The following is a 21,958-nucleotide window of genomic DNA, read 5'->3' as shown; positions in this document are numbered from 1 at the left end:
CCAACCTTTTTTGTCTTGATTTTTATTTAATTCCGGAGGGAATATGAATGAACATGATTTGAAAAAGTGCAAAGGTTACTATTTACTAGACTAGCATCATGGAGCAGTTTCCTTGTATTCTGCTAACTAGTTTCTTAAGTTTTAAAAAACTCAACATTTAAAACCCTAAAATCTCTCTTCTCTCTCTCATCATTTTCACTCTCTCATATATCAAACATGAGCACACCCTATACGATAGTTAGAAACCGTGTTAAAGATCTGATTTCATGTTTTAACTCATGTAAGCTTCCGGTGGAGAAAGATGATGATGATATTGATGTTGAATTGGATCGGATTAAGCGAGCTGAAAGAGGGAAGCAAGTGGTGAATGAAATGACGTCGGAGGAGGTGGTGGTGGTGGAGACTCAGACTACTACTGATCGTGAAGGAGGTGAAGAGACTCATGATGAATCAGATGATTATATTGTGTTTTATTTTAAGGATGATGACGTCAGCGGATCAGGGATTGTTGAGGAAACCTCGTCTAACGTTGTTGGTAGCAGTAGTAGACGTCGGCGGAACAAGGTTTGTTATGTTTGTTAATTTCCGACATATGTGTTTGCATGTTTTATTGTTTATAAGTTTAATGATTATTATTATTATTATTATTGTTATTATTATTATTATTTGTGTAGAGAATTGTTTCGGAGATTAAGGAAGTTGACGAGTCGGTGGAGCATGTAGACACATTGGAGGAGTCGAGCAACTCGAGTACTAGTTCATTTGCCTTCCCAGCGTAAGTAACTACTACAGCGATCCCAATATTCGATCACCATGTTTAATTACAAAAAATAAATGAAGTAATCAATTTTGGATGTTTAGTTATTATTGATTATGTTTTTTTTTTTGCTGAACTGTTTGTTTTTCAAGATTTTACGGTTTGGTTTTGATGGTTTAGCAGTTTTAGTAAGTAAATAAATGTTAAGGATTGTTCATGGATATAGTAGATATGCATAGCTTTATATTCTTAAAATGAAAAAAATATTAAATGACAAATGTTGCACGGCTTGTTTGATTTATATGTTGATTCATTGTTCAAAACCTTAAACTGTCAAATAGTTAAAGTTGGCCTTAGGGCCGGCCGAGGGGAGGGGTGAGGAGGGTGACAGTTCCAGGCCTGATTGCCAGGGAGGCCCAAAATTTTCTAAATTTATTTTTATATCATGTATATTTGAAAAAAAAATATGTATCTTTAATGTTTAAACTCAAGTATCCAATTCATTTAAGCAATTTTTATATAAAAAAATTAAAATAAAAAGAATTTGCACGTACAACCCAAACCATAATCCAATTACCCAATAAACTCATTTAAAAGTTAAATTGTTATCGAGCTTATATTTTACTTAATGCCCAAATTCTTACCCACCCTCTGCCAAAAAACTTTTAATGATTCCCCGGGACGGTCTGGACTGTGAGCCGACGGACCATATGTATTTCAATCTAGCTGACTTTTTTTGTTTGGAAGGTTCAGTTTTGGTGGTTTGTGAAGTCCCTACTAATTATAAGGTTTGTTTTGTTGATAATATGCAGAATCCAACAGGAGTGGACAGGTAGCCCCGTGTCGATGCCAAGACCAGAAAGACACTACAAGTCTGATTGCGCTTGTGTTCAATGTTGTAAATTCTAGTTTTGTTTAGCTCTGCTATTGCCTTTTGAATTGGTCATCATGGCAATGGAGTCTCAGAACAAGATTCATTTATGATGTTTTGTATATCTCTCAAGGTATAATAATAGTCATTTTACAAGCAGTGATAGCGTTAAGAAAATGATATTCACCAAAACTAGAAAACTTTGTATGCAATTCTTTGCAAAACAAAAAGACTTCTCTTTTGCATTTGACATAATGACATTGAACATTTGACAATGAAGTGAAATATAGTTATTTTGTTTAATTTTTATGTTTATCATTAAGGTTGCGTGTTTAAGTCTCATTTATGTATATCGTTAAGGTTGCGTGTTTAAGTCTCATTTATATAATACATCTTCATTTAGACATAAACATGTTTATGAAATAAATTTCTAGTTTACTTAGTTGTTTTTTTTATCAAGTCATTGTTCGCCTTTCATTGTCTTTGCTGAATCATTATTCAAAAATCAAATACACTTAATACCGCCTAAACTAAGCAAGTATGCAGTCATGAACACATCACAAATCAATTTAATAACCATATATTACTGATATGAGGCTTGAAGAGCATTAAGAATTAATGTACATTTCATGTACGTGTAACGCCTTAGTTAGCCACCATCGCGTTATGGATGCCTAATACCTTGGTTGTGTATGAGAGAATAACATATATTTAAGCATCTTTGAGTAGAAGCAGTCTCAGAACGAGCAATCTCCTGGAAAGTGTCGGCTCAGTTAACCAAAAACAAAGTCGTGAGCTCTGTATTTGCAAAGCGAACATATTGATTGGTATTAATGGCCAGGCGTTACATACTTACATTTCAGTTTACTAATTGAAGAGGTAGGTCCCAGCAGAGCCCAGTTGGACCCGCAAGACTCACCTTGAACAGGGACGTCTGCGCACTGACCAACTGCTCCAGCAGGACCCACCATGCTCAAAGAACCTTACGCGCAGTACGCCAGCTGTACCCGCAGGAAAAGCCTCCCAATGGTGAAATACCCCGCCTGTTCCCGCAGCTGCGGATACAAGCCGTCAGGGAAGGCTACCCGCACTAACAGAAAGGCTACACGCACAAGGCATTCGTTACTTCAGTAGTCACATGAAGGAATGAGCAAGGCGGGAGTATGCTTCTGGAAGGTCTTTCGTACTATACCTACTAAGGTATGGGCAAAATAGACGATCTGACCAAAACAGCCCATGAACCAATCACAGGGTGACAGCTCACCGACAACAGTACGAGGAGGAGCACCCTCTAGTACTGTTTGTCACTATTAGCCGCTGCCTACTCACCAACCCTCACTGTGGGACGTGCGTAGCCTACAGTTGGTGGAACAGTGCATAGCCGGCAGTAAAGGAACAGTATACAGCCGGCCTTGTCACTATCGGCCGCAGCCTATCCACCAACCAGCATGGCCTGTGCGTAGTCCACTGTTGGTAGAACAGGAATACTATTCAGCCGGCTGTACCTGCTTGGAAACCTACCTTCGGCTATAAATACTCCAACACCTTGGAATGGTAAGGACATCATCTGATATCTCAATCTTATCTAGCAATCTCTTAATATACACTTATATTCAGAGCAATCTAGTCTGATTCTCACGCCGGAGGGTGGTCACAAGGAGGAACCCCCCCCCCTTCTCAGTGACGAGCTTACGGTGTCTGTTTTGCAGGTCTCCAGAAGAACAACCTTCTCTGCTGAACCTCATTCCCGTGGGAAACATTACTTAACCCCCAGATTATCTATAATCTGTCCAGGGTTCACTTAGTGTTTCTTCATTGGCGCCATCCGTTAGCGAGGAGGTTACAAACCTACCCGCTTCACACCCAAAGATCAAGCAGAAAAGTCGGGAATTTCTGCGTGACATCAGGAAAACCGCGGGATGAATCACCACGGAAAACCGAAAAACTAAACCCTTTTCAAAACCCCTTGCTAAGTCCAAAAGTTCACCTCACTTATTAATAATTCATGAGAAGAATATTGGACTGGGGGGACTTGAAGAGGTAGGTCCCAGCAGAGCCCAGTTGGACCCGCAAGACTCATCTTGAACAGGGACGTCTGCGCACTGACCAACTGCTCCAGCAGGACCCACCATGCTCAAAGAACCTTACGCGCAGTACGCCAGCTGTACCCGCAGGAAAAGCCTCCCAATGGTGAAGTACCCCGCCTGTTCCCGCAGCTGCGGATACAAGCCATCAGGGAAGGCTACCCGCACTAACAGAAAGGCTACACGCACAAGGCATTCGTTATTTCAGTAGTCACATGAAGGAATGAGCAAGGCGGGAGTATGCTTCTGGAAGGTCTTTCGTACTATACCTACTAAGGTATGGGCGGAACAGACAGTTTGACCAGAGCAGCCCATGAACTAATCACAGGGTGACAGCTCACCGACAACAATACGAGGAGGAGCACCCTCTAGTACTGTTTGTCATTATTAGCCGCTGCCTACTCACCAACCCTTACGATGGGACGTGCGCAGCCTACAGTTGGTGGAAAAGTGCGTAGCCGGCAGTAAAGGAACAGTATACAGCCGACCTTATTACTGTTGGCCGTAACCTATCCACCAACCAGCATGGCCTGTACGTAGTCCACTGTTGGTAGAACAGGAATACTATTCAGCCGGCTGTACCTGCTTGGAAACCTACCTTCGGCTATAAATACTCCAACACCTTGGAATGGTAAGGACATCATCTGATATCTCAATCTTATCTAGCAATCTCTTAATATACACTTATATTCAGAGCAATCTAGTCTGATTCTCACGCCGGAGGGTGGTCACAAGGAGGAACCCCCCCCCCCCTTCTCAGTGACGAGCTTACGGTGTCTGTTTTGCAGGTCTCCAGAAGAACAACCTTCTCTGCTGAACCTCATCCCCGTGGGAAACATTACTTAACCCCCAGATTATCTATAATCTGTCCAGGGTTCACTTAGTGTTTCTTCACTAATGTTTCCTTAGTTGTTCCATCAAAGGTTCCAACTTGGATTACAAGAGTCGTGCTTTCTTCTTTAGCTTACACATCAGAAGATTCGACTTCAATGCAGCGGAGGTTATATAGATTACAACATGACTAGAACAACCACCCAAACTGTTACCTTTATTTATGCTTCTGTTATAAAAGTAAAAAAAAATAAAATTGAAACATGCATACAAGTCTTGGTAAGACTGTAAGAGTATCTGGACTACTATTTAGATAACATTCATCAATAAATGTAGGTGGTATGCGCAAGACCAAGAGTTTTAACTACTATTTAGATAACATTAATTCATCACTAAAGATTTGACTGTATCGACGAGGACTGGCTCGTCATGCCTTGTCATCTAGCTAGTTTGTATGTTAATGTAATGACTAGACGCAACTAATAATTATCGAGCTTTGGTCATCGTATATCTAGTTCTTTTGAGGTTTGACACTAGAAATCTAGTACAAGTAAACACAAATGCACATGGTGTATTAAATGTTGGAATAAATTCATTATAAGATGCTAGCTCATTCTTTAGTGTGAAATCAAGAATACACATATGCAATATTCCTATTGCTAGAATTGTTGATGTAGCTGTGGGGTTACCAAAGCCAGTTTTTTTCAATCTTGAAAACCATATTGTACTTTGCATTCAAACTACACATCTAGTAGATCGAGTACACGTTATATATCAAGGTTATTTTAATTACTCGCCCCATTATATGTCTTATTCAAATACACCTCCATGGTCCATCACCAGTGGTCCCAATTGGCTATACTTGGTATTAGTTATAACTTACAAATTTGTGTGCGGGTATCGTGTTAACTTCGTCTGATTACCTCAAACGGGCCCGTACTTGTTTACTCGCTTCGAAAACCAATATATTAACACACTATCTAATTTCAAATACAGAATATATAACAAACACTATATAATTTATGTTACTATATAAGATAGATATTTTGGAGTGGTTATAAATTTGTGTACACCCGTATCGTGTTAGATGATACCTCCGCCCGGTTACCTCAAACTAGCTCGTACTTGTTTATCCGTGTCGAAATCCAATATGTTAATATGCTATCTAATAAATATATATTTAAGTTAATAGAAACTTAGCATTTATTACAAATTTAAAAGTATAAATTTGTTAGAAAACGATAATTGGTATTTGATGTTTCAAAATAAGTTTAAAGCAATAACACACTAACACCTGTATCATTAACCAAAAGGGCCTTGGTTTAGTGGTATTAAGATGTTGTTTAAATCTTATTGGTGACAAAAATACATAATAAAAGGCAGATAAAAAAAATGCTTCGATTCAGTACATTTTTACAAGTAATTATAAAAAACCGGTTAAAAACGGTGTAAATTTTCTAATAAATATCTAACAAATATATATTTAATTTACTAGAAACTTAGCATTTCTTAAAAGTGTATATTTGTTAGAAAACCATAATTAGTATTTGATATTTCAAAATAAGTTTAACGCGGTAACACCTGTATCATTAACCAAAAGTCTAGTGATATCAAGATGGTGTTCGAGTTTTACTGGTGACAAAAATATAGAATAAAAAGCAGATAAAAAAAACGCTTCGATTCAGTACAGTTTTACAAGTAATTAAAAACAAGCCGGTTAAAGAAACTTCGACAAACAGTAATGAATTTGATACCATAAAGATTGAATTAACCTGGAGATATGTTAAAGTAAGTAATTAAGTTGATGATCAGTATTATTCAACCAACATGATTGATCAAACAATCCCCAATCCTCGGCCACAGCCTGATCTTGATCTCTTTGCTGCGTTAACAACGACGTCTCTGGTGCCGAGACGAATCCTTGAGGCAACTCATTGGAGGAAGAGGTCATCAAGCTTCTAAATGCTCCCATCTCCGAAAACAAGAGGTGGTTGTCTGTCAACATTGGTGGCTCGAAGCTTTGATTAGCCAACGTCGGGTTAAAAGGCGTCGTTTCTGGCAAGATATTGGCGGGACCGATGGAGTTGCGGCTACTTGAGCTTTTTGAATTGTTTGATTTACGTTCATGAGCAGAAGCTGTGGAAACGGAAGAAGATTTTCCGTTTCCACTCTTCTGCTTTGAACGCTTTGCTTTACGGCTGCCACCACCTACGGGAACATTGCGAAGAATGCCTCCTTTGGTCCAGTAGCGGCGGCAGCCTTTGCAAAAGAAACGTGGTTGAGAAAGGTTATAGTTGTTGTAGTAACAAAACTTCGTATTTAAAGATCCACAATGCGGACACTTTAAACAACCACCGTCGCTGCCGACACCGCCACAGAACATACCCCCAATTCCATTGCCTATGAATTGTACATCCTGCATATTATTATTTTTTTTATCAAAATCTCTATATAGAATATAAGTGAATGAGTGATTGGAGAATGGAGGATGTAACTTGTAAGTTAATGTGAATAATATCTTCTATGATCTAAAGAATATGATTTAGTGGTTGGGTGTGAAGTTACGAAAATGCCCCTGCAGGTGTGGTTAAATAGGTGCCGCCATTTTGGGTGGGTGGTCATTCCTCCACGTTAAGTGGAAGTATGACGTGTTTCCACTACGAGTAATTGGTTAGTCAGCCAACGTTGACATTTTTGGAGTAATCAGTAATGTACTAATGTGTCCTAACTTGTTTAATACAAGGATATATGGGTAGTGGAGCTATAAATATGGGTGATAAGGTGTGACACGGGTGAGAACACCGCCCCTTGGGTGCTAAGAGGGGCAACGGGTTTTGTTGTCGGCGAGGTTTAAGAGAATATTATTATTTTATTGTTGTGTGTGCGTGTGATATATATATATATGTATATCTGTATGGGGCTATAACATCATTAAACCCCTAAAACAAAAATCATTTTTTTGCTGACTGTGTGTTACATGAAACAAAACGTCCCATTTTGTAGTCACTCCACTACATATAGCCTAATGGGTTTAAATTTTAAAGTTTTTTTTACGGGCATTTTGGTTTAGTGATAGCTCAATTATTTCTCTTAGAAGAGATCGTGGGACAGCTAAAACTGCATGTAGAGATGCTCATAGTGACATATATGACCGGTGGAATTTGATAGTCATATTTGAATTTTAAGAATCTTAACTAAAAATCAAACAGATAAATAAGACATGTACTTTTAGCAACAAAGTTATTTTAATCTTAAGATAGATCAAGTAAGAAGCTAGAAACCGCCTAGTAGATAAGAATGTACTAATTATTTTATATGATTTTTCCGGTAGTTAATGAAATTTAAATTTAAGAAAAGTTCAAAGTTTTAACATTATTACTTTAAATTTACGAGCTTCTAATATTTCTATAAAAATGAAATAAAATTGACTAAAAAAACTATCTGAATCGTCCTTGATCCGAGTCACATGACATCATGTGAAACCATATAAGTAGGGATGTTTATGGTTCCCTTCAACCGTTTTAAGCACCTTTTGAGACCATTCGATAAGCACTATTCAAATAAATTTAAATTATATAAAGATAACCAAATAAATTTGACAAAAAAAAAACATATATACATGAAGAAATGATGGAATAATATTACAGCTACACTACGAAAATCATTAGCAAAATATCTAACTTCATTGTCACAAGTAACCGACTATTTAAAACAATATGTTTTATACCAAAAAGTCTACCGTCTTTTTCTACAACCATACAATCATTAATGTCTATCAACATTTCAAAAACGCTAGCGAAATTATTAATTAAATAAAAAAAAAAAAAAAACGTCAGTCTACAAATTTTCAAAGTTCAAAAGCACAACACATTCCAATTTTTCAACTCCATTTGATAATATTTAATATATTGCCATTTGCTTTCATCTATACAAGGATATAAAAGACAAGACTATCAAAACCTTAATTAAAGAACGACACAAATTGTAACATAAACCATTATTTCAGTGTTTTCAAGATCTTCATTTTCTTGCAAAACAACTTTGGTTTCTATCGGCTCTTGTAAAAGTCGACTTCTTAAACAACGTCTATATATGTATAGGTGCTTATGCCTTTTTTTTTAGTAAGATTATTTTTAAAATAGTCTAGAACTTGTCCCTAGTTGCTAAGTAGATTCACTTGGAAAAGAAAATGTTCCAAACTAATGGATTCGAGTCCATAACCAAAGGTTCCAATGCACGATATCTGGTAGCATTTATCAATAAGGCCTAGTCAATTAGTATTGAAAAAACGATGGAAGCATGAATCCGTCGCAATACGATACAAAATTATATATTTTGTGGAATTCATTTTCCACCAACCCACTAACAAAAAAATTCTATTGCTTAATCCAATCATACGACGCCACATAAACCAATTATGACCACGCAACGCACAACTTCTCATTTGTAATATATAAATATAATAATAATCCATTCCTTTTACAATCACTCTCCACTTGCAATCACATGATTGAGTTTCAGTGAAATTATATTTGTTAAATTTAGGCAAACCATGAGACTCAACTATTGATCTCATCTGTATTGCAAGTAGTTATACATGATAATGCTTAAGTATTTTCTACGTAATAATGATTATATATTGCAAACGCCGATATAATTCAATACATAACCATTTATAGCACTTTATAGGTAAAGTGTTAGAAACACTATATAAACACTTCTATATATTTCATAAACTCTAATACATAAGTTGATCTAACAATGTTTTCTTTTTCTCTTAATGCGATTTATTAAAATTAATTGGTTCTATAGTGAATGAATATATGATTGTATTTTCTTATGTTTTCTAAATATCTAGTCTAAGAATACATCTTTACTAAAACTAGATATATGTTGAAATCTGTAAGGCCCCGTTACCGGTAACCCTACTTTCGTGTTGGATTTACTCATAAACACAGTTCTAGATATCAGAGTTAATTAAAATCTTTACGCGGAATATAAAACTTTCATAAAACATTACATATCAATTCATAATCATGTCTTTAAACATTCCTCTTGTCTTTCAAAATCAAAACGTAACTTATAAAACATATCGGATCTTCAGATGCCAGGCTTTAGTCTTCTGCCATGTGTCCTCCACTCAAGCCAGCTGTCTCATCCTACTCACCTGCGTGCATACTAAAAGTCAGCTACGCTGAGTGAGTTCTAGTTAATCATACACTACCATACAATACCTTGTTACATACATACGTACTTAACCTCATAACTTTCTTTCATACACACATAAGTACTCATACCTTCATTCTTACTTACATACTCTCTTTCTTACTTACATACTTTCTTTCTTACTTACATACTTTCTTTACATTCATAATCATACGTTTTAAAGAGCCTTTCGCCCTATAACCTCACAGATATTATAAGGGTCTGGTCCCTAACATCACAGATATTATAAGGGTCTGGTCCCTATCATCACAGATATTATAAGGGTCTGGTCCCTATCATCACAGATATTATGAGGGTCTGGTCCCTAACATCACAGATATTATTAGGGTCTGGTCCCTAACACCACAGATATTATTAGGGTCTGGTCCCATGTTTTCGAATATTAGTAGGGTTCGATTCCCTCTTCGTTACCATACAACCATACATCATACCTCGAGTATTATTAGGGCTCGGTACCCCTTTCGTAACCATACAACCATACAACCGTCATTTCCTTCTTTTATTAACTTCCTTACGTTCATACACATAAACATACATATCATACTTGCCATATTTATAACGTTACAACCTGACAGTACGTGCAATATCCGAAGATCGTTCACGAACCATCAAGCAATCATTCATACATATCACATATATCACCTATGGCATACACTTATCACTTTGGATAAATGTATTAACAACACATCAAGTATGCACACAGCCCCGAAAACATAACAAGGAATGGGGCTAGAAACTCACCTGGATCCTGTTACGCTCGCCGTTGATTGTAATTCCTTTCTTTAACTGGGCTCGGCTAACTGTATAATATTTACACATATCAATTACTACTACTACTATTACCACTACTCATTTTCGATAACCGCCTTAACACATTTTTCATTAGGTTTTTAATTTATTTCATAAACGAACTTCACTTCAGGCGAATCTTGGAAACAACTTGGTTCTGGCTTGATTCGATCGAATAGGGACATATTCGATCGAATCTGAGACACACTCGATCGAACTAGACACACACTCGATCGAACCAGTTGGGAAAACTCGTTCGGTCGGACATGGCACTTGTTCGATCGAATAGGAACTCGTTCGGTCGGATATGAAGCTCATTCGGTCGAATAAGATGGAGACCGTTCGGTTGCTTCCCTATTCGGTCGACTGGACTTGTTCGATCTACACATTCGATCGAATGGACTGATTCGATCGACTGATTCGATCGAATGAGTCTGATTCGACTCCTTCAAGCTGGGCGACGGAGAAAACTACGGGTTTTCCAGATTTTCCAGATTTTTGACCCAAAATCGAAGTTTTTGACATGGAAATGCTCGGGATTGAAAGGGCTATCGATTCCTAGTACTTTTAAACACAAAAGCTTGCATTTTGACACCAAAACAAGGCGGTTTTTGACCCGAAAACTCAAGTTACGAAAATGGGAGTTTTTGCTCGGTTTGAGGCCGAAAATGGTTATGAAAACGGATGATTTTCGAGAGGGACTTACCAAAAACGACTAGGAACAAGATTGTGAACTCGGATTTGTGATTTGAGAACTTTCTCTCTCTAGTTTCTCTCTCTAGAATTGAGAGTGTTTGGGTGTGGGTGTGAAAGGGAGTTAGTGAAATGGTATTTTGGGCTCGGGATGGGTATTTATATCTCTCGAGCCCACGGACCCAAGGCCCATTCTCATTTAACCCATCTTACGTAATCTAAGCCCATGACCCGTTCCTTTCTCGACATTAAATAACTAAAACGTGAAATTACTAAACATAACTTTCTTTTATTTATCATATAAAAATTTTAGGATGTTACAAGTCTTCCTCCCTTAAAGAGGTTTCGTCCCCGAAACCTAACTATTACATAAACAAACTAGGGTAAAACTTGCGCATCTCATCCTCGACTTCCCAAGTAGCATCTGATCCCTTGCGGTGTTTCCATATCACTTTGACCAAGGGTATAATCTTGTGACGAAGCTGCTTCTCCTTGCGATCAACGATCTTTGTCGGTTGCTCGATGTAGTTCAATTGTTCATCAACCTCGATGTCCATTAAGGGCACGTGAGACGTGTCATCAGCTAGACACTTCCTCAGATGAGAAACATGGAAGGTTGAATGAATTCCTTCTAACTCATCGGGTAAATCCAGTTTGTAAGCTACTTCACCCACACGTTTTACAATCTTGAACGGTCCAATGTACCTCGGACTCAACTTTCCTCTTTTCCTAAAACGGATAATCCCCTTCCAAGGCGAGACCTTAAGCATCACATAGTCGCCAACGTTAAACTCAATTGGTCGTCGCCGCTTATCCGCATAAGACTTTTGTCTGTCTTGAGCGGCTTTCATTCTTGCTTTGATCTGATCGAACTTTGAAGACGTTTCTTGAACCACTTCTATACTTCCCATTTCCTTCTGACCAATCTCACCCCAACACACCGGGGTTCTACATCGTCTACCGTACCGCATCTCAAACGGTGGCATACCAATACTCGAATGGTAACTGTTGTTATAGGAGAACTCTGCCAGATGCAGATGATCATCCCAACTTCCACCAAAATCTAAAACGCAAGCACGTAGCATATCCTCAAGGGTTTGGATCGTCCTTTCAGACTGTCCATCGGTTTGAGGATGATACGCCGTACTGATGTTCAACCTCGTCCCCATAGCTTCATGAAATTTCTTCCAGAACCTCGAAGTAAACCGTGTATCCCTATCAGACACGATCGATAACGGTACTCCATGCTTGGTTACAATTTCTTTAATGAACAAGCTTGCTAACGTTTCTGACGAGATGGCCTCTCGTATGGGCAGAAAGTGAGCACTCTTGGTCAAACGGTCCACAATCACCCAGATGGTATCATGTTGCTTAGCTGTACGAGGTAGCTTAGTTATGAAATCCATGGTGATGTGTTCCCATTTCCACTCAGGTATCTCTAGCGGTTGCATCTTCCCACAAGGCTTTTGGTGTTCGGCTTTGACTTGTAAGCAAGTTAAGCACTTACCAACATAATCCACTACATCGCTCTTCAATCCTGGCCACCAGTAATCTCTTTTCAAGTCTTGGTACATCTTTGTAGCTCCTGGATGGATTGAGTACCTTGACTTATGAGCTTCATCTAAGATTCGACTTCTAAGATCACCATGGCGTGGGATCCACATACGGTCGAACCTAGTTTTAACTCCATGAGTGTTTTCCACCAACTCATCTTGCTGGCCATAAATCCTTTCCTTCTTTACTAACCCTTCATCTATTAACACTTCTGACTGCACCTTGATGATTTCTTCAAAAAGACTCGGGTTCATGATCAACTTGTATGACTTCACTGTTGCAAGGACTTCCTCATTCTTCCGACTTAACGCATCAGCGACCACGTTAGCTTTACCGGGGTAATACTTAATCTCACAGTCGTAATCCTTTATCAATTCTAACCATCTTCTCTGCCTCATGTTCAGTTCTTTCTGCTCGAAGAAGTACTTTAAACTCTTATGATCGGTATAGATAGTACACTTAGTGCCGTACAGATAATGCCTCCATATCTTAAGAGCATGCACTACAGCTGCTAACTCCAAATCATGCGTCGGATAAGTACTCTCATGGACCTTCAACTGTCTGGACGCGTAAGCTATCACCTTCCCTCGTTGCATCAACACGCAACCTAATCCTTGATGCGAAGCATCAGCACAAACAACGAAATCCTCGTCACCATCGGGTAGAGTAAGGATTGGAGCTTGCGTGAGTCTCTTCTTCAATTCTTCAAAGGCTTCTTCTTGAAATTTTCCCCAGCTGAATACTATCGACCTTCGGGTCATACCGGTCAGCGGTGCGGCTATCTTGGAGAAACCTTCGATGAATCTCCTGTAGTAGCCGGCTAACCCTAGGAAACTTCGTATATCAGTCGGATTTTGCGGAGTCTTCCAATTCGTTATCGCTTCAATCTTAGCTGGGTCCACGGTAATCCCTTCAGGATTAATCACGTGACCTAAAAATTGCACTTCTCTTAGCCAGAACGCGCACTTCGAAAACTTGGCGTACAACCTTTCTTTCTTCAGAACTTCCAATACCTCTCTCAGATGCTCGGCATGGTCAGACTCACTCTTTGAATAAATCAATATGTCATCGATGAAGACGATAACCGACTTATCCAACATCGGTCGACACACCCTATTCATCATGTCCATAAATGCTGCAGGAGCATTTGTTAGACCGAATGACATTACAAGGAACTCGTAGTGTCCATACCGCGTTCGGAACGCTGTTTTAGGGATGTCTACCTCTTTCACCTTCAGCTGATGGTAGCCTGATCTGAGATCTATTCGTGAGAACCAACTCGAACCTTGCAGTTGGTCAAACAGATCGTCAATCCTAGGCAAGGGGTATCTATTCTTTACCGTAAGCTTATTCAACTCACGATAGTCTATGCACATTCTCATACTTCCATCCTTTTTCTTCACAAACAAAACCGGTGCGCCCCATGGAGAAACACTCGGTCTGATAAAACCCTTGTCGAGGAGTTCTTGCAGTTGTGACATCAATTCCTTCATCTCGGACGGTGCTAGACGGTAAGGCGCTTTCGCGACGGGCTGGGCTCCTGGTACTAGATCTATCTGAAATTCTATCTCTCGCTCAGGTGGCAACCCCGGAAGATCCTCAGGGAATACTTCTGGGTAGTCGCGCACAATAGGAACATTCTTCATTTCTTTCGTCTCGGCCGTAGCGTTGACAACATACGCCAGGTAGGCACCGCACCCTCGCCTTAACAAACCCTCGGCTTTTATCATCGAAATGACATTAAGTCCATAACTCTCCTTATCACCATAAACCGTCACCGCACTACCATCCAATGACTTTAACCTTATCATCTTACTTTTACATACTATCTGAGCCTCAAACTCAGACAACCAATCCATACCCAAGACTACATCGAACCCTCCTAAGGCCATAACATACAAAGTAACAGGGAACTCATGTCCCTCTAACTCTATCTTACAATTCTTCACCATTTTTGTTATTTTCACCGAAGTGTCACTTGCGGTTTCTACTACAAAAGTTTCAGACACTCGGCAGCCTTTCATTTTAGCTAGTTTACTAAACGTCGTAGCTACAAAACTTCTATTCGCACCAGAATCAAATAATACAGAAGCGGAAACATCGTTCACTAGAAACGTACCTGTGACGACATCCGGAATCTGCCTGGCTTGTTCCTGGGTCAGCATGTAGGCTCTAGTTCTGGGCCTAGCTTGATCGGCATCCTTCTTTCCACTACCTCCAGCTACACCTTCAGTGCACTCCCTTGACATATGGCCTGTCTTGCCACATTTGTAACATGCTGGCTTCGCACTGCACTCATTGGCATAATGCCCTACCTTCCCACACTTATAACAGGCATTCGACCCCATTCTGCATTCTCCACCATGAGCCTTTCCACATTTGAGACAAACATTAGAACTTTTACCCCACTTGCACTCACCACCATGCCTCTTTCCGCAGGTCTTACACGATCTCTTCTCCCACACTTTTTGTTTCTTATCCCTGGAGTTCCATAACTGAGTACCGGGTCGTTTAGCAGGAGTGACCCCTTTCTTCTCTTTCTCTTCGTCCCTTTCCACCCTATCATCCGCGGCCACGTCAGCATAGACCATTTCCGCGAGTCCAACAGCCGAATCAAAAGTAGCAGGTTGAATCGCCCTGACTAACATGCGGACCTTTTGTGGCAACCCCCTCACATAACACTTGATTCTCTTGACCTCAGTGTCAACCATGCCAGGCACCAACCTAGATAGTCGGTTGAACTCCGTGGTATACTCACGATGCGTCATCATACCGGCTTTTAAATTCTGGAACTTCATCTCCGTTCTTTCAACCTCGGCATCTGCACAGAACTTCTTCATTACCAACTCTTTCAAATCTTCCCACTTCATCCCTTTGATCTCTTCACGGGTCTTCCTCTGCTCCACACTCTCCCACCAATACATAGCCTCATCTATGAATGACTGAGTAGCATAGCCCACAGCTTGGTCGGGACGGCATTCGCTAATGCGGATAACCTTGTCCATAGCGGTTATCCACTGGAGAGTAGCGATTGCGTCTCCTAAACCAGTCAGCTTAGGCGGGTCACAACCTTTGAAGGACTTATAGCTGCACCCACCTTGTCCTCCTCTCCTATCATCGACTTTCACAGACTTACCCCCACTCGAGGCCCCTCTTTCACCTTCCCCATCCCTTCTACCATCACCACCCGCTCCTTCAGCAGTTCGTTCACGGCTTCCAGCAGATCCTTCGGGATTCAGGTTCTTCACAGCAGCAACTACAGCCTGAACAATGGCTGCTTGAACTGCAGGGCTAAGTTGAACTTCCTCGTTGTTGTTCTGGTCTCCTCCAGCTGCGCTTCCTTCATCTTCGGTGTGGGAAGCTTCTTCTACCGAGGGTTGCCGGACAAGACGAGGCCTGCCACGACGTCCAGTGCGACCCCCAGCTTCAACAAATTCTCCAGCTCCAGCCATCAGTATCCTATATGAGAAAACACAAACATCATCACTCAAGGAACTATCTAGTACAAGGATAGTAAGGCTAACAGGTAATAACAGTGGCCAGTTGTGATTAGCTGATCACGTTACTTTCCGTGTCATATACACTTCCCTTTATGAGTCTATTTGTGCTGGTTCTACTTAAGCAGTTTGTCAATTTAAACAGTCAATTATTCCTATCCCTATCGTTCACATATCCTTTCTTATTAACATACATCATTTAATCATGCACTTTACCTTTACTGATCTTGCTTGAGCGACACATGGCATTCTTGAACTGGCATCTTCTTTCCTTTCTTACTTAAATCCCATTCTCTGTTCGAGTCTAAGCATGTAGGATGCTTAAATCTCTCGAACTTTGCTCTGATACCAACTTGTAAGGCCCCGTTACCGGTAACCCTACTTTCGTGTTGGATTTACTCATAAACACAGTTCTAGATATCAGAGTTAATTAAAATCTTTACGCGGAATATAAAACTTTCATAAAACATTACATATCAATTCATAATCATGTCTTTAAACATTCCTCTTGTCTTTCAAAATCAAAACGTAACTTATAAAACATATCGGATCTTCAGATGCCAGGCTTTAGTCTTCTGCCATGTGTCCTCCACTCAAGCCAGCTGTCTCATCCTACTCACCTGCGTGCATACTAAAAGTCAGCTACGCTGAGTGAGTTCTAGTTAATCATACACTACCATACAATACCTTGTTACATACATACGTACTTAACCTCATAACTTTCTTTCATACACACATAAGTACTCATACCTTCATTCTTACTTACATACTCTCTTTCTTACTTACATACTTTCTTTCTTACTTACATACTTTCTTTACATTCATAATCATACGTTTTAAAGAGCCTTTCGCCCTATAACCTCACAGATATTATAAGGGTCTGGTCCCTAACATCACAGATATTATAAGGGTCTGGTCCCTAACATCACAGATATTATAAGGGTCTGGTCCCTATCATCACAGATATTATAAGGGTCTGGTCCCTATCATCACAGATATTATGAGGGTCTGGTCCCTAACATCACAGATATTATTAGGGTCTGGTCCCTAACACCACAGATATTATTAGGGTCTGGTCCCATGTTTTCGAATATTAGTAGGGTTCGATTCCCTCTTCGTTACCATACAACCATACATCATACCTCGAGTATTATTAGGGCTCGGTACCCCTTTCGTAACCATACAACCATACAACCGTCATTTCCTTCTTTTATTAACTTCCTTACGTTCATACACATAAACATACATATCATACTTGCCATATTTATAACGTTACAACCTGACAGTACGTGCAATATCCGAAGATCGTTCACGAACCATCAAGCAATCATTCATACATATCACATATATCACCTATGGCATACACTTATCACTTTGGATAAATGTATTAACAACACATCAAGTATGCACACAGCCCCGAAAACATAACAAGGAATGGGGCTAGAAACTCACCTGGATCCTGTTACGCTCGCCGTTGATTGTAATTCCTTTCTTTAACTGGGCTCGGCTAACTGTATAATATTTACACATATCAATTACTACTACTACTATTACCACTACTCATTTTCGATAACCGCCTTAACACATTTTTCATTAGGTTTTTAATTTATTTCATAAACGAACTTCACTTCAGGCGAATCTTGGAAACAACTTGGTTCTGGCTTGATTCGATCGAATAGGGACATATTCGATCGAATCTGAGACACACTCGATCGAACTAGACACACACTCGATCGAACCAGTTGGGAAAACTCGTTCGGTCGGACATGGCACTTGTTCGATCGAATAGGAACTCGTTCGGTCGGATATGAAGCTCATTCGGTCGAATAAGATGGAGACCGTTCGGTTGCTTCCCTATTCGGTCGACTGGACTTGTTCGATCTACACATTCGATCGAATGGACTGATTCGATCGACTGATTCGATCGAATGAGTCTGATTCGACTCCTTCAAGCTGGGCGACGGAGAAAACTACGGGTTTTCCAGATTTTCCAGATTTTTGACCCAAAATCGAAGTTTTTGACATGGAAATGCTCGGGATTGAAAGGGCTATCGATTCCTAGTACTTTTAAACACAAAAGCTTGCATTTTGACACCAAAACAAGGCGGTTTTTGACCCGAAAACTCAAGTTACGAAAATGGGAGTTTTTGCTCGGTTTGAGGCCGAAAATGGTTATGAAAACGGATGATTTTCGAGAGGGACTTACCAAAAACGACTAGGAACAAGATTGTGAACTCGGATTTGTGATTTGAGAACTTTCTCTCTCTAGTTTCTCTCTCTAGAATTGAGAGTGTTTGGGTGTGGGTGTGAAAGGGAGTTAGTGAAATGGTATTTTGGGCTCGGGATGGGTATTTATATCTCTCGAGCCCACGGACCCAAGGCCCATTCTCATTTAACCCATCTTACGTAATCTAAGCCCATGACCCGTTCCTTTCTCGACATTAAATAACTAAAACGTGAAATTACTAAACATAACTTTCTTTTATTTATCATATAAAAATTTTAGGATGTTACATATAATGATTATATATTGCAAACGCCGATATAATTCAATACATAACCATTTATAGCACTTTATAGGTAAAGTGTTAGAAACACTATATAAACACTTCTATATATTTCATAAACTCTAATACATAAGTTGATCTAACAATGTTTTCTTTTTCTCTTAATGCGATTTATTAAAATTAATTGGTTCTATAGTGAATGAATATATGATTGTATTTTCTTATGTTTTCTAAATATCTAGTCTAAGAATACATCTTTACTAAAACTAGATATATGTTGAAATCTTGACCCGCTCTTCAAATAATGAGTTGAAATGAGCAAAAATAAATTGAATATGGGTTAATTTGGGTGACCTCATATCAGTTAACACGTCAATTTAAGTCACATCAAATTAGACAATGGTTTAAAACAGACAAGTGCAATAAAACTCGTTAACTTAAAAAAGGTCCAAATGAGTTAGCACCACCGATGTTCATGTTTGTCTCCACCTACTCGCAGAGGCAAAGTATACTTAGGGCCCAGTGTGGCCCCGGTCCCCCTGGTTTTTTGCGTAGTAGTGTAAATTTACCCGTTTTCGCCCGATATTTTTTATGTGTAGTGTAAATTTAGCCATTTTTTATCAAATTTTGAGCTCCCCCCCCCTCGTTTGTGAATTGTTTTAATACCTACTCGCAGAGGCGAAGTATACTTAGGGCCCAAGCTTCGCCACTGACTACTCGCCCCAAACCAAATTGATAATCTTTCAAGTGGCCCGTTTTGACCCGACTCATTTCGCTCCGAACTTGTATTGACATGAAAGCCGATGTGACCCGAACCAGGCCTAAAGCTAGATATGTGGTGTTATACAATTATGATCCACCTAAAAATCTTCAATTTATCATGTAAACTATCAAACAGTTTTACATGTTTTTATTTTCAAATTCTTTGTAACAAGTTTCTTTTTGCTGAATATAATTTTCACATCTCACTCTATTATATCTAAAACACAACTATCAGCAGTCAAAAAAAACCAAAAAATGTTCACAAAACATGTCCAAAAACCATACTACTTACATTAACATGTCTGGTTCTTTTTTCCTTTACTTCCAATTAAGTCCACATATTGCAGCATACAGTTTCCTTCTGGGCCCCACAGCAAGAACACCCATTTCCTTCAAATCATCAAGAGTAAGCAAAGGCAATGCTTCTTCATCAACCTCATGCATTTCAAACACGCCCGCATATCTTCCGAACCCCACATCTTCCAACCATCTACCGACACTATTTATACTCATCGACTCAGAAACTAAATCATTGTTTTCAAGATTCTCCCCGTTTCGTTTCTTGAAAACGCGTTCACCGAGATCATGCTCCTCTTGATTATCAACCGACCCGTAAACATCCATAGACGGAGTTAACGCAAACTTCCACAAACCTTCGAAAACCATCCGTTTGCATCTTTTGCTCCGCAAACCTTTTACCCTCTTTTCATCCGCTTTACACTCAACCATTTCCGCTACTTTCATCGAGTTCGGGTCATCGTTCTCCCTGTCTTGATTCACATCAACCAAAAACCTCGAATCCGATTCTTGAACCGGGAACCCCGAAACATGATAGCTTTGTGATTCTTCGAGCACGTTGAAATCATACACCCATAAATTGTTTATCATCATATCCGAAAACCCGTTACCAAAAGCAGAAGATGTATCTCCAAATTCCCCCAATCTAACACTTGGCCATCTTTGATCACTTGATTAAATATGTGACATAATCATTTTCCCCAAATTTTTAAATTCTTTTAAAAACCCTAAAATTATGCAATTGGGCAAATTTAGTAATAGCATAATAACAATAATCATAACAACAATCCAAAACACTAACTTAGTATAATTGACAAAAGCATAACCACAATTAATACAATTATTCAACATATTATGATACAAATCAAGAAAAAATCAAAAAATTAAGCAATTGCACCAAATTAACAGAAACCCTGAAATTAACATAATAAAGATACCTATAAACTAATAAAGATTTGATTCTGAGCAAAACCCATGTGGGAATTAAAGTAATAAAGCTAAAAGATCCGATTATGAACCGAATTGAAGAGCAAGAACGAACCTTTTTTAATGGGTTTGAAGCAGTATTGAGATATGGGTGATGGGTTATTGAATTGGATTGAAATTGAATTGAATTGAGTAAAAGTTTGGTGATTTGAGTGAAAGTAGACGAAAGGTGTACGGGTGTTTGGGGATACAGTTATACATACATGTGGATGAAGATTAATTGTTTGATAGAGAAGTCTACGTTAAGTCAATGGTGGAACAAGTGGTCTTAACAAGATTTGTAGTTTTGGGGATTTTGAGTCAAAGATTGTTCTTGATTGAAAGCATTTGACTTGATAACATTTTTATTTTAGGAAGTATGTGTCTTATTTTTACCTCGTTTTATCGAGAATTTACTATGGTTATTATTTTCGTGTTAAGACGGTCTAATAGTATGAGTTTTTTTACTTATTAAGATGGTAATAAGATGTGTTCTAAAGTAGTTATAAAGTTATGAACTTATATTGTATTGAGTTCAAAAACCAAATCAATAACTGTCTTAAGTGTGTGTTCATTTTCACTTGAATTAACTCATTATTACTTAAAAGTAATTTTGAGTTTTACGTACCAGAAATTTGTCTCATGGTTGTAAATTTGTAATTGTTTTGGCTACAAACAATACACACTACATTTGATATATATATTAAAATATTAACTGAAGAGTGGTCATTGGAACAACATATGACGATTTGGGCCTTTGGGGGTTTTCTAAGCCTCTTGCCAACCTAATTTAAGTTATTTAAGTCAGTGTTTCCCTTGTTTGGGTCCTAGAGTTGTATTTGGAGTAGTTCAAGTGAATTTTGACGGGGACGATAACGTGGTGCTAGTTATAAAATTGAGTCATAATTGCGGCTTATGTAATTTTCCCACTTTTATATTTGGAAATTTTTACTAAGTTATATAAGCTATCTTTTTATTTTTGTTCATTCTCCTAATTATCCTACTTCATACTAACTTTAAAGTTCATACAAACCAATTTTTTTTCCAATTAATCATACCTTGTGTTTCTTGATTCTAAATCAACAATAATGAATCATAACAAATTATAACACTGACATGAATGC

General features: G+C 38.8%; 2 protein-coding genes across 2 annotated transcripts; both read right to left on the bottom strand.

Annotated features, from left to right (window-relative positions):
• Nucleotides 1–6,289: 6,289 nt before the first annotated feature.
• Nucleotides 6,290–7,216, bottom strand: LOC143573407 (uncharacterized). The gene has a single exon (XM_077058296.1). The coding sequence runs from the start codon at nt 6,963–6,965 to the stop codon at nt 6,327–6,329; it is 639 nt and encodes a 212-aa protein (XP_076914411.1). The 5' UTR covers nt 6,966–7,216; the 3' UTR covers nt 6,290–6,326.
• A 12,525-nt stretch (nt 7,217–19,741) lies between these two features.
• LOC143573406 (uncharacterized) lies at nt 19,742–21,141 on the bottom strand. Its single transcript, XM_077058295.1, has 2 exons — nt 20,907–21,141; nt 19,742–20,584 (listed from the first exon to the last, which is right to left on the bottom strand). Exon 2 carries the CDS (start codon nt 20,460–20,462, stop codon nt 19,890–19,892), a length of 573 nt encoding a protein of 190 aa, XP_076914410.1. The 5' UTR covers nt 20,463–20,584; nt 20,907–21,141; the 3' UTR covers nt 19,742–19,889.
• Nucleotides 21,142–21,958: the final 817 nt, after the last annotated feature.

The sequence above is a fragment of the Bidens hawaiensis genome, unplaced genomic scaffold (genome assembly GCF_021521415.1).
Source record: "Bidens hawaiensis isolate Kalapana, Puna unplaced genomic scaffold, B.hawaiensis_p1.1 tig00026411_1, whole genome shotgun sequence".
NCBI lineage: Eukaryota > Viridiplantae > Streptophyta > Magnoliopsida > Asterales > Asteraceae > Bidens > Bidens hawaiensis.
This window is presented reverse-complemented; position numbering and strand designations above follow the sequence as displayed.

Coding starts and splice junctions, on each gene's coding strand:
- LOC143573407 (XM_077058296.1), bottom strand. CDS start 6,965: ATGCAGGATGTACAATTCATAGGCAATGGAATTGGGGGTATGTTCTGT.
- LOC143573406 (XM_077058295.1), bottom strand. CDS start 20,462: ATGATGATAAACAATTTATGGGTGTATGATTTCAACGTGCTCGAAGAA.